At 47.1% G+C, this 12,922-nt stretch overlaps 1 protein-coding gene across 3 annotated transcripts in view; it reads left to right on the plus strand.

The window, feature by feature from the left end:
• The window catches only part of VILL (villin like), a 36,005-nt gene that overhangs the window by 5,273 nt on the left and 17,810 nt on the right, over window positions 1-12,922 (plus strand). For all 3 annotated transcript variants that reach the window (XR_014849653.1, XM_085050166.1, XM_085050167.1), the window contains exons 2-6: window positions 5,255-5,336; window positions 6,797-6,871; window positions 8,909-9,105; window positions 11,100-11,208; window positions 11,511-11,621. Coding sequence is in view for 2 of the 3 variants with exons in the window: in XM_085050166.1 (XP_084906292.1) it covers window positions 5,268-5,336; window positions 6,797-6,871; window positions 8,909-9,105; window positions 11,100-11,208; window positions 11,511-11,621 (561 nt within the window). In the remaining variant the exon portion in view is untranslated. The remainder of the gene's footprint in view (window positions 1-5,254; window positions 5,337-6,796; window positions 6,872-8,908; window positions 9,106-11,099; window positions 11,209-11,510; window positions 11,622-12,922) is intronic.

Genomic DNA, 12,922 nt, shown 5'->3' on the forward strand with positions numbered 1-12,922 from the left:
AAGAGTTTGTTATCGGTCACAGGGGCTGATCTCAGGGAGAGGTTCCTGCAGCTCAACCTCTGCTGCTGCTTGGGAAAGATTTGGGTCTTTTAGAGCTGCCCTCACTCTGCAGAGACCCTGCCTGCCTGGAAGAGCCTCCTGCTTTCAAAGACATCCTGGGGAAGAAGGATTTCCTGGGAAAAATTCATTCAGGAGCTGCGTGGGTGCTCTGACCTTCTCTGTAGGACACCAAGGCAAGGTCTGCCAGCCCCACCTTCAGTCTCTGCCGAGCTCTGGCTCCTCATCCAGCCCAGTGAGGAATGTGGAAACTCAGCCAGCATGACTTGGGAGCTGTGGCTGAAGTTAAAGTTCTGATTTAATTGTCTTACATTGTTCTTACATTGTGGGAAGTTCGCTGGGACAATGCAGCTCCACCGTTCCCAGGACAAGTAGGCAGCTGGTAAAATTTTAGAGGGAGGACTCAGAAATAGCAGCAGTTTGGGGAAGAAAAAACACCAATCTGCTCTTACAAATCAGTTTCCCAAGACCATCTGCTCAAAGATCAGGCTGCTGGAATACTCCCCAGCAGTGAGATAAACCGAGGGGGACAAGGGGGATCGTGAAGAGAGGTGTGGAGAGATGAGCAGCATTCCCTGGATGGAGCAAGGTGTTGAGCTGGAATTTGAGTTGGGTGGAAACACAGCTGCAGGGAATGGTCAGAGTCACAGGAGATAAATCATCCCTTCGAAATCAGATGTCCTCTGAGGAATCTGAAGAGGCAGATGAGATACAGATTGAGGGCTGTTGTAACTGGGAAGGTGGTTATTTCCCAGTAACCTGGTATTTCCTTGGGCTCTTTGCTTTTATGTGAGGAACAATGGAAGGATTGGAGGATTAGTGCAAAGTCCATCTTCACAAGGAGCTGAAAGGTAAAGCTCACAGCTTCAGTGATTTCCTGGGAATGACCAAGTATCAGCTACAGTCAGAGGTGCCAGAAATGGCCAGGAGGTAAAGGTACAGGTTACAAGAAGTCACACCAAGCCAGAGGTCTGTTTCTTGTAATGCCTAGGATGGTGGTTGGAGATGGGGTAAATTTCCAGGGTTTGAGAGACAGAGCAGCTGGGTCCAGGGAACACTGGTCAGCTTTCTTCAGACAGGGAGAAAGGGTTATTGCTCTTTCAGAGCCTGAGAAATTGCTTGGCTAGGTGAATCTAGGTTTCTGCATCCTTTGAATTTACTGACTAGGGAATTCCAACCTCTCCCGGGCTGTAGAGCACTTACAGTTTGAGAGGCCATCATTAACATTAAACCATCTCTTCATCCCAGGCTCTTTTATCTTCACTCACATTAACCCTGAACAGACTCAGCATGCTCAGCACCCCAGCCCGTGAGCAAAGAACAGAAAACACCTGTGATGTCAGGTGGCTCTTGGTGTGGTGATCCCTGGCAGCCATTCATGGAAAAAGGGAAAACCTGCCCCTCTGAAAGGAGTGAAATCCCCTGTTATCTCCAGAGCCATTGACCCTGAGGAGATGAGCTCCATCTGAGTTCATCCCATCCAGTGCCCCTTCTCAGGTTTTGATCCAGCACTGCTTAAATCTGAAAAAGCCCTTCAAACCATGTCATGATCCATCCTGATGATTTTGAAGCATGGACAGGGGATCTTTTCAGACAGGAGGAGGTGGCTGAAGCACAAATGCCAGTCCATGTTTTTGCCTTGCTGCCAAACCCATGGGAAGGAGCATCTTGCTGGAAGTGCAGCACCTGAGCTCATGGCCCCAGAGCCCGAGGAGCTGAGCCCAGAGAGCACCTCCCAGCCATTCACCCATCTAATTTCACAGACATTGAGTAAAGCTGAGCCTGCCAGCTTCCCTAATAAGCTGTTCCAATGTTTAATTGCCCACCGTGATCTGAAATAGCATCTTATTTCAGGGCCTGCTTTACGTAATTTTAGCTGCCAGGCAACAGCTCTTTCCAAGAAGGCTGAAGTGCTCTCTGTGGTCACCCAGGCGTGTCTGGGCAGAGTCCTGTCCTTGGCTTGCTGGCCATGCTGGACCTGGACCTCACAGGACTTGGAGCAGGAGCAAGAGCTGAGCTGTGCTTTTTGCTCCTTTCCCATCCCCACAACACATATCCCATTCCCTGCCTCATCACCATCTAGCACAACCAGCATGGGTTGGAGGAAGGTCTTGTGGCTCTGAATGTGAGACAAGTCCCGTGGCTGGCCCTTCCCATCATTTTCCTGTGGGATAAAAGCTGCTTTTTTTCCTCTTGCAACAGAGAAATGAAAACCAGTCTACACAGGTTGAGTGCTGTACTTCTGGAGTCACTCACTAGAGACAGTCACTGATCCTGAGCTGCAGCTGATGAACCACACAAAGAAACTCCAACAAAGAATTCCATTCCTCTGGGCAAAACAAGAGTTAACCACTGTTGTCTCTGCAAACACAAAATGGCACCTACTTGGGCCCAGATGCCCAACTATGGCGCAGACAATGAAAGCAATTCAACAGCCCCTGGTTTACCTCATCTAATGCCAGTCCAAGTATTCCCAATAATTAGGCCTTTCAACCTGGAAAGGCTGGAGCCACAGCTGCTTCCTATTTTCCCAAAGCTGTACAGAGCATTAGTCATTTCGCTGGGGTTTTTTTATTACCGCGACTACAGCCCAGCGAGTGAGCGCCAAAGCCCAGACGAGCCAAAGCAGCCTGGATTCAGAGCGTGCTTCAGGAGTTTGAAATGTTCCCCTGTCCCCCTTCTGAGCCCTGCTTTTCCCTCCCCACCCAAACAGCCCAAGACTGCCTGGAGAAATGTCTTGCTACGTCTGGGCTCCCGACATGGACCAGGCTGACCAAAAGGGAGCAGTGATTGCTGGCACTTCCACCCCAGCTATTAATCATTAACCAGCCTTGGGAGTGACCTTGACACTTAATTAGTCATGTAGTCCTTCCTGAAGGCGAAGCTTTCCCCATGCTGTGCTGGTTGGAGAGGGGATGAGGGTTGGATTTAGCAAGCAAGAGCTCTGCTGTGATTTTGGCAGTGCAAGGGAGACCCATCTGCCTTCACCCACCAGCTTTGTTGCCTGGATTGTGACAGGGAAAGTTTGCTTGTAGCTCTGGAGGCTCCAGGTGTCCCTGGCTGACACATCCAGACAAGGGCCAGCCGTGTTAAGTTTCCAGGTTTTCTGCCCTCAGCCGACCCCAGCATTTGTTCTTTGCAATTTAATTTATAGCACCTTAACCAAGTGGTGATGACCCAGCAGAGCAGCTCCGAGCCAGAAATTCCCTTTGCTGTGCAGGGGTCACCTCTCAGCCCACATCCATGGGGGAACTTTTCTCCTCTTGCCATGGAGAGAATCCTTGGCAATGGTGGCAATAGGATAGCTGGTCCTGGAGGTGGAAATTGAGCATTACTAATGTGAGGGCAAAGAGACCAGCTAGAGCTGCTTCTCTCCTCCCTTCCCAGGTAAAGCTGTGTCTGTGCTCAAGGAGGCAAAAGTCCATCCCCATAACCAGTGATTTTCTCTGGTGAATTCCTGCCCCAGAGGCACTTGACTCACACTTTTTGCCAATTTGCATTTCACCTAATGCTGAGCAAAACTGGTTTGACTGAGATAAGGACTGCCCCAGACACTGCTGTTGAAACCCCACAGTGAACCCTCCAAGATTCTTAATATCCCCTTTTTTTCTTCTTCTTCTTCTTCTTCTTCTTCTTTTTAAATTATAGAAGTTTCTGCCCTTCATGCCTTCAACACAGATGGGAAGATTTCACTCCATAAATACTGGATTTCATGTCTGGACAGGAGCTGAATTATGGGATCATCTGATTAAAACCCCCACATTAAATCATTAATGAAATGAGCTGTCTGATTATATAAGCCATATTCCTATTATTTCTAGCTTGGCCACCAGCCGAAAGACGCTGGAAAGTCCAAAGAAAGAGCCAACCTTTTCTGTGATTCACACTCCCCCAGCTAAATCACTTAGGAGGAAGGGAGGGACACCATTTCTCAGAAAAGTGTGGGTTCAGCACTCATTGTGAGGTTTCAGATGGAGAAAGAACTCCCGGGAGCAGAGGAGATCCAAGATCCTCATTTTGAGTCAAGTAGGTTTGACTGGGAAGCTGTAGAGCACTGCTGGCTCTCAGAGGGTTTTGTCCAACATGACTGCCTGTGGTCAGAGGAATCTCAGCATCCTTTGGGTTAACTTTTCTGGGAGAGGTTGGGGTGCTGGGAGAAGCAGGGATCCATCCAGCTGTGTCTCACAGCTGGCCAGCTGCTGGTTTCCTGAGCTGTGAGCAGGAGAGCAAAACTGCTGCCTTCCTCGGGGAGAAGTGTCAGTGGTGCTAAAAAACTTCACTGCCCTCAAATAGAAATGTCTTTACTGGGGTTGTTTCCAGGTTTTTCCTGTTTTGGTGCTGGACTGAAAAACCCTAAATAAATTAAAAAGGTGGCTATGGGGAGGAGCTTCACTTGGGTTTTTCTTTGATAGGGAGGTTTTAAATGTGACATTAGAAGAAAGGAGAGATCTTTTGGTTAAATATCTGAACTGGGACTATGTTTTTGTATTCAGTTCTGATAGTCCTGTACTCCAGGGCTGTATGTGGGTCAGGATGCCATTTAGAACAGTGTCTGTCTCCTCTGTGGACACTGAAATACCCTCCTGGACCTTGCTTTTAATCTGTGTGGGTGTGAATCACTTTTATGGGAATTGAGGTGAAAAATGTCTTTTTTTTTTTTTTTTTTGTCTCTGCTGTTTGTCTTCTTGCCTGGAAACTCTCTGGAGGACCTGAGAGGGAGCTGAAGGTCACTGAGTGTACTCCTGAGGCCACATGGACTCAGTGTCCAACAGTCCCTCAGATCTGTCTGTGTTTAGGGAAGCATGAGCACGTCTGACTCCTGTGCTGAGCACTGCTCAGGTAGCAGATAGGTGATGGGGCTGTGCTCAAAGCACCCGTAGGAACACCTGCATCTCCCTCCTGCCTGTGCAAGGAGCCTGGGTCTGGCAGCTCTGGGCTGTGGGAGATCTGGATGGACCAATGTTCCTGTCTGTGGCAGCATTTTTTGTGCTCTTAGTGTACAAACTCTTGTACCTTATAAGTTCATGGTGCCACGTGCAGTTCATCCCACCTAACTGTCAACAGCAGCGAGACAAAGAGAGTTCAAAGTGTGTATTATCTGTATTAAACCTGCACTGATGATAACAGGAGCCCAGCTGACCAGCACACTCACTGATTATATAATTATTCTGGGTTTTCTTCTTCCTTTGCCTTCTAGCTCAGACTGCAGGATGACAGACGGTGACACAAACCTCCCAACCATCGAGAGAAAGCTGGGACTGCAGATATGGGGCATAGAGGTATGACAAGAGTGATGGCACATGTCCCCTGCACATCTATGTGTGTTTATGTTTGAAGAAAGATGAATTCTTGCAGCAATCTGTGTGGGAAAAGAGGGTCCTACAGATAAGATACAGTGGGAAACAGACTCAGTGTCTCCCCATGCAGCTTTCAACGTGTTATTGTTTTGGTTTCCTGCTCTGTAAAGCAGAGATGATAATATTTACTAAGGAAACAGGAATGTGGTGGGACTGAAACTGTCCCTCCAGCACTGGAGGCACTGGTTCCCCCTTTTGGAACCAGCACAAGGCTGCTTAACACACCAGAAATTCCCTGTTTCACCAAGATGAGTTATCCATAGGTAGCTCTAGTCCTACACCAGCAGCTGCCATGGGGAAGACACCTATTTTTGCAGCAAAGGCATTCCATGAAGTCTATTTGTATTTTTTCCTTGCTTTTCCTACTCTGTGTCACTGCAAGGAGAGATCCTGCAGCCTGTGAGGTCACCTTCTGCTGCTGGTGGTATCTGATTTTGGATTGGAGCCAAGCTGTGCTCAGTTCTGCCTTTTTCTGGCCCAATTCACCAGGAGCATTCCCCTGCAATGAGAGTGGTTTAGACTAAGGTGCAGAATCCTCTCAGCAGTGGGAAGGGGCTCCAACACGTCTCCAAGTGATATTCTTCAGGTCACAGCTCTGTTCCAAATCTCACAGGGTCTTCACCTTTCTGTTTCTCTCCAAAGCACTGCACTGAGCTGCACTGCAGAGGATCTGTAATTAGAGCTCTGTGGGTTCACAGGGGTCAAGCTGGTATGCTGGGAAACTAGTCAGGCCAGCAGAAGAATGCATGTCTCTAATTTCAGGGAACCACAGAGCCAGCTCCAGCCCAGGAGCTGCCTGTGGACTGGTGGGTGGCACATCCAGGCACCTGTGCTGGTTAATTATGCACTTTTGCCAGAGGAAGTCTGCAATTAGGGTCTGGGGTGAGGGACCCATCAGTATCCTCAGCTCTGTTTTTTCTCAGCTCTGTTTTTTGCCCTGAACCCCTGGCAGAGTGGATATCCTAACAAAGACCTGAAAGTTATCCTGAACTCATGGGCACTGAGTGAAAACTGTGCCCAAAACTAAACCTAGGGTGAGATGTGCTCACTTTCCTGGAAAATTCCCAACAAATGCAAGCTCTGGAGACTTCAGCCTGACTCCCAGGTCTAGATCTGCAGGATTGCAGAAAAGCAAGGAGTCTAAAACATCCTTGTCAGTCTGTCCAAGCAGCAGCATCATTTTCCCCTTCTCACCCCTTAGTATTTTGGAGATTCCCTCCAGAAGTGGCTTTTCCCAGCTCACAAACTCGGCCCTGATTCTTCCTTCTCCAAACCCTGATTGTCACCTCAGGGTTTTGTGCACCCCAGCTTGTCCTGTTTCATACACACCACCTTCTGGCTCTTTAGTTTTAGCAATGACCCAAACTCTGATTTCTTTACAGAATATGAAGATGGTTCCTGTACCTGAAAAAGCATATGGGACTTTTTTTGAAGGAGACTGTTACATCATTTTACATGTAAGTGAGACTAACAAAGACAGAACTAACAAAGACAAAACTAGCAAAGACAAAACTAACAAGACACACTGGTGTGTGTTGGGCAGCTGTTTCAACCCTTTTTATTTAGATCTGACTTGGTTCCTAGGTACCCTGTGCTGGGGAAAAAGCACTGTTAAAGTGGTTGTGCACGTGTGCTCACCATCTAATCGAGGATCTGAACTTCACGTGGCTGTTGCAGCAACACTGTCTGTATAGTCAATCAGAAGTTCAGAGAGACCATTAACTTAGTAATTCATTGAAAGTGTTTATCTTCCAGCCAACTGAGTCATGCCCAGGCATGGCAAAATGGCCAGTGCATACCTGGAAAACCCAGTCAAGGCCCACATTTAAATGATTTATGAGAGTCCTTGGGGGATGTGGGATGTGACCAGCTGGAGGGTCTCGTTTGTAGCAGGTGATGTGGGATATGAAGATGTCGTGTGTCACGTAAGCAGCAGAGGCTCTGCAGCCCAGCCCATGTCCTCATCAGGACACTCCATCAGCCCCACCCAAATTGGTCCAGACTGCCTGCAAGCAGCTGAACCCAGGCTGGCCAGAAGCATGAGGGACTGCTGGGAACCAGCTCTGCTCTGTGCAAGCTGCCTTGTGTTCCCCTCAAATCACTCCTGAACTCACCTCCTAAAATCCCTTCCGAATCTCTTCACTGCACAGAGCAACCCAGATCCCATTGTGCCAAAAACCATCCATGTGGTGGAAACCAGGAGCAATTCCCACTTCCTGGGTCAGACTGTGCCTCCTGCAAACATCTCTGTCAGTGGAGAGGCAGCAATGCCTCCACTGCCCCACAATAACCAAATGCTCATCTGCCACACTCCAGGATGGGAAAGCAGGTTGGAATAGCACACAGGTTGTGTCCTCTGCTCAAATTCACCACACACGTGCCTTTAGGATACCTTTTGAGTGCTGAAAGCCCACAAACACATGCTTGGAGCAGAATACTGGTGTTCTTGCAGGGAGCTGACAGTGTAAATATGGATTTTGATGCTCACAGGCTCAGCTTCTGCTGCAACAAGTTCCCCAGGCAGAAGAGCCCTTAATCAGCCCACAGCTCTCCTTTTCCCTGGAAGACAGGAGGGTAAAAACACTCATCTTTGCATTCTGCTTTTCACTGGAGTATATCCAAGTAAAGATTGTCCGTGGAACAATGGGACTTTGATGATCTTCAATAGCAATGTATTAAATTGAGCGATTTTTTCCACAAATTAATTATCTGTGCCTGAGGAGCTGAGCTGTATTTTATTCAACTCCTTCTGCTGTGTTCCTCTGTGGTGTCACTGCACAAAGCAAATAAACAGAACTTAGTGTCAAATCCAGCTTATAAAATGAGCTTTTATTACCTTTCCCAGGTGTCCACGATGGGATTTAACACAGTGGGCGCTGAAAAATAACTGGCACAGCTCACATAACTCTAAGCACACCTTCTTCTCAGCCTGCTTGCATCCTTTTTCTAGGCTGGTGGGGTTTTCTGTAATAAGATGAATCCCAGCATGCACACACTGGCTCAGCTTCATTTGGAGCTATGTCTGTTTTGCAAGTCGGCAGGAATTCCTAGGCAGTTCGTGCTGCTGTGTCATGTGGTATGAGAAAGACAAGGGGAAAGAAAGGGAAGCATCTCCAGGCAAATAAATAGCAGTGTGCATTGCATTTCAAAAGGTGGTCTACGAGAAGAATCTGCTTTAAAAGTCTTAATATCGAAATCTACAAGAGCAGGACAAGTTGAATACATTAATTTTTGTAATTGCACAGGTGCTCAGTTTTCCTTGAAAGCAGGAGTTATAAAAGAATACCGGACAGAAACATCCTTCAGCTCAGTTTTTAAGATCCATAAACGCTCTCCTGAATAAGGAGAGCTCCCAGGGAGTACCTGAGGCTCCATCCTCTCTCCCATTGCCCAGGAGAAAGGCAGAACCAGGGAAGGACCCAGTGGTCACTTGGTTTTGAGACACAAACACGAGCTGTGTCCTCATCCTGCCTTGTCCTTCCCACCTCTTCTAGGCCAAAAGGACCTCCCGTGGCTCGGCTGTGGATCTGCACTACTGGATTGGCAGGGATTCCTCCCAGGACGAGCAGGGTGCTGCGGCCATGTATGTCACCCAGCTGGACACGGCGCTGGGGGGCAGCCCGGTGCAGCACCGCGAGGTGCAGGGACACGAGTCCGAGACCTTCCAGAGCTACTTCCGCAACGGCATCATGTGAGTAGCTCACAGTGTCCTCCTGGAGGATCTTCCTGGGTGATAAACAGCCTGAGTGCCATGATTTTAAATGTTATCCAAGCAGTTTTCAGAGGAAAACCCTTTCCGACCCATCCTGGGTCAGCGCTGATGTTTCTCAGCACTGCTGGTTGCCCTGAACCCCTGGCAGAGTGGTTATCCTAACAAAGACCTGAAAGTTGTCCTGAACTTTCAGGATAGAAAAGAATTTCAGAGCGAAGAGTTCCCATTTTGAAGGAATTATTTATAGCCGTGGCATTGTGTTCCACCGGTCATTTTCCCAGATATTTGCAGTAATTGCATCTTAACCTTCATTTTGGTCACCTCAGGGTCTTCCTTCCTCTCCTCCACAGGCTTTTAAGTGCCCATTCAGGGCACTTCAGACTAATATCCACCTTGAAGTGAAGTGCTGATTTGGCTCATACTGGGAGTAATATTCCTGTAGTGGAAGGAAAGTTTGACTGAACTTCCGTCATCTAAAAGATACTGTTGAATATATAATATATTGATGTATTGAATCCAATCCTGAAGTCTTTGCTCACTCTGGGGTTTTGGGAAGGATTCCAATCACTGTCCTCCAGGAGGATATTCCTTGACAATAAACAGCCTGAGTGCCATGATTTTAAACAGCTGAAGAAAACTCAGATGAAAAGCCATCCTGGGTCAAACCCTCCATCCCAGTCTGGCTGGACATCTCTGTCTTGTCATGTCTACAATCTCTCATGAATATCCCCAGAATTTTTCTGAGACACAAAAGTGCTTTTAGCCTCATCTTAAAGATGGGTCGGGGACAATGAAGGACTGAAAATCAGACCTTCAAAACCAGTCTGTTAAGAAACCTATCTACCTCTGAAATGAGCATGAATTAGGATTCATCTTGGTCTAAACCACATCCCCATGGTCAGTCAGGAAGTCTGAGGCAGAATGAGAAGTTAAAGCAAGCTCTTGCCACATCTTGGCAAGTGGAATGATCACCAGAGCATCTTTCTGTGGATATCTTACACCAGGCCAAACAAGTCTAAAGTGCTGTGAATCACATTTCTGACCACTTTAGCCAGTACCTCTCCAGCTACAAAAAAATACATCTATTACCCACATGGCAAAAACTATAATCAATAATTGTCTCTTTTTTTCCCCTAAATGACAATTACCTTGTGTCAATTATTACTGCAGTATGAACAATGGTTCTGTTTTCTGAGATGGTCTAGGGACATGTAGGAGTGGGTTGCACTTGCCCAAAACACATTAAAAGGGCTCTGGGACTTCTGCAGGGGGTTGTGTCCTCTCCTGATGTGATTGTGCAAAAAACACAAAAAAGGAGGGGATGGCATTGTGGCATGAGGTGATAACAGTGCTGACAGTGGCTACTGCAAGGAATATGTTCAAGGATGGAAGAAAACAATTGTGAGGTAAAATCTGAAAGATATTATCCTGTACCTGTTTACAATTTTGTTCTACTTCTGAAGACAGTTCCCTGTCTAAGATACTTTTAATAGAATAACTGTTTTGAAGAAAACAAAATTTTAGCAAGAAGGTTTTTTTCTGCCAAGTCTGCTTCATATTTTAATTGAATACTTCTGGATTATTTCAACTGTGAGATGCCACTGCCAGGGTTAAATGGGATTTTCAGGTTGGCTGTGTTATACTTCCACTGCCATCCCAGACCTGCCTGTTCATCTTCTCCCAGGATGTTTAATGGCTGGAATTGATGATCTTTAAAGTCTTGTCTGACCTAAAGGGTTTTATGACTCTGTAACTGTGTGCACAGCAGCAGCACAACACCCATAAGAAGCAGACAGACACCATGACAAGGACCATGAACAGCACAGTGAGGCAACTCAGCATTTAACTTTGCATTTTTAAGGCTTTGAGGTTATTTTGCCTCTAGTTTTTTTAGTTGTCACCCAAAGCTTGGGACGTTCTCACAGGACAGAGGGGAAGGTATTTTCTAACCAGCTCTAACCCTTTACTCTCAGCTACAAGAAGGGAGGAGTGGCTTCAGGATTTAAGCACGTGGAGACCAACATGTACAACATCAAGCGTCTTCTTCATGTCAAGGGCAAGAAGCACGTGTCAGCCACAGAGGTAAGAGCAGCACCCTGCTTTTCTATGCCTCACCTCCCCTCTCCTCCTCTGCTCCTTTTTGAGCAGATTTGCCTGCTGGGTGTCTCATTGCTGCCCAAGGACTTCTATTTCAGTTTTCAAGTCCTCACTTGGGGGTTTGGTATTACTGTGAGAGAAGCCACTGAGCTCAGTGAAGAGAATGAGCAGTCACTGCAAACCTGTTCTTCCATCCCCAGGGACAGGTTTGCCATGGCTGTGACTTGTCACCTGCAGCTCTCCTCGTCCTCCCCACTTTGCCAAACTCTCTCACTCCCCTGTGACAGGTAGCGCTTTCCTGGGACAGTTTCAATAAGGGTGATGTTTTCTTGCTGGACCTTGGTAAAGTGCTGATCCAGTGGAATGGACCCAGCTGCAGCATTGCTGAGAAATCCAGGGTGAGTACAGGTGGAAGCTATTTGGTTTAAGGTGGTATTTTTTGATGCCTGGGGAAAAAAAAATATAACCACACAGTGTCTGCACAGTGAAAATCTGAAGAGCAACAACACAGAGATGAGCAGGGTAAATAATGATAAATTTTCTGCTTGCCCATCTGCTGGTTTCAGAGGCTCATGGAAGTGCTTTGCTCCAGTTCAGACCTGGCCTCAGGTTGGTTTTCACAGGCAACCAAGGGCACATCCCTAGTTCCAGCCCCAGAAAGTCATCCAGCTCCCTCTGGAGCTCATCTCCCCTCTGTGCCCTGTGGTTTGCATGGCATAGGATTAGAAAGTCAGCAGCTCCAGTAGGTTTAGCTGCATTAACCACCCCAGGGTAGATTAATTTTAATTTTTTGTTTACAGCATCAACAGGGAATTCCAGCTTGGGCAGTATGAGACAAACAGGAATACAGAACCCAGGTGCTGATAGGTCATATCTGTAGCTCTTAAGGCACTTGGCAAAGGGATCATTATCCTTATTCTACGGATAGGGGAACCAAGATACAGAGATATAATAAAGCAAGATACAGCAATGGGTCAGCAGCAAAGCTGGTGGCCAAGCTCGTGGTCATTATAATACTAATATTAAATATAATATTAAAATAATGCTAAATGATACTAAATTATATTTAATTGATAATTTATATTCAATTAATATTTTTATTTAATTAATTAATATGTTGACATTAAATATGATATTAAAAAGCAGGTGGGTCTGCTCTGTGCATGGTGTCCCCTGATGAGCTGGGAGAGGGGGAATGCCATTCTCCACAGGGAAAGCCATTTTCAGAGCACAGTGGAGATCCTGTAGATAATGAAGAAGACATAAAGCAATCCTCAGCACAGGAGGGGGAGCAAGTTTGTGGCTGCTGGGTTCATCTCAGGCCTCAGGCACTTCATTCCCTATGTCTAATAAAGAGAGAAATCTTCCAAAGCTGTTGCAGTAAGAGTTGGGGGCGGGGGGGGGGAGAAAAAATCCAATGGAAAACAGAGATTTCAGCCTAATTAGCTGCTTGACATTTCACGCTGCTTTTTTCACAGAAGACATCCACAGTTTTTGGGCACTTGAAACATTTAAATGTAAAATGCCACCGTGGGGCAGCTGGGGTCTCACAGCTCGGCTGCATCCTGCCTCGATGGCCTCAGCATGAGTGCATCTCTCCCCCAGACCATCCCAGAGAGCCCTGCACTGCCTTGGGGAGAGTCACACACAGTGCCTGCTGTGGCTCCCACATGCCTGTGCCCTGCAGGAGCAGCACCAG

Source organism: Lichenostomus cassidix, chromosome 2 (assembly GCF_008360975.1).
Source record: "Lichenostomus cassidix isolate B80296 chromosome 2, HeHo_3.0, whole genome shotgun sequence".
Lineage (NCBI taxonomy): Eukaryota > Metazoa > Chordata > Aves > Passeriformes > Meliphagidae > Lichenostomus > Lichenostomus cassidix.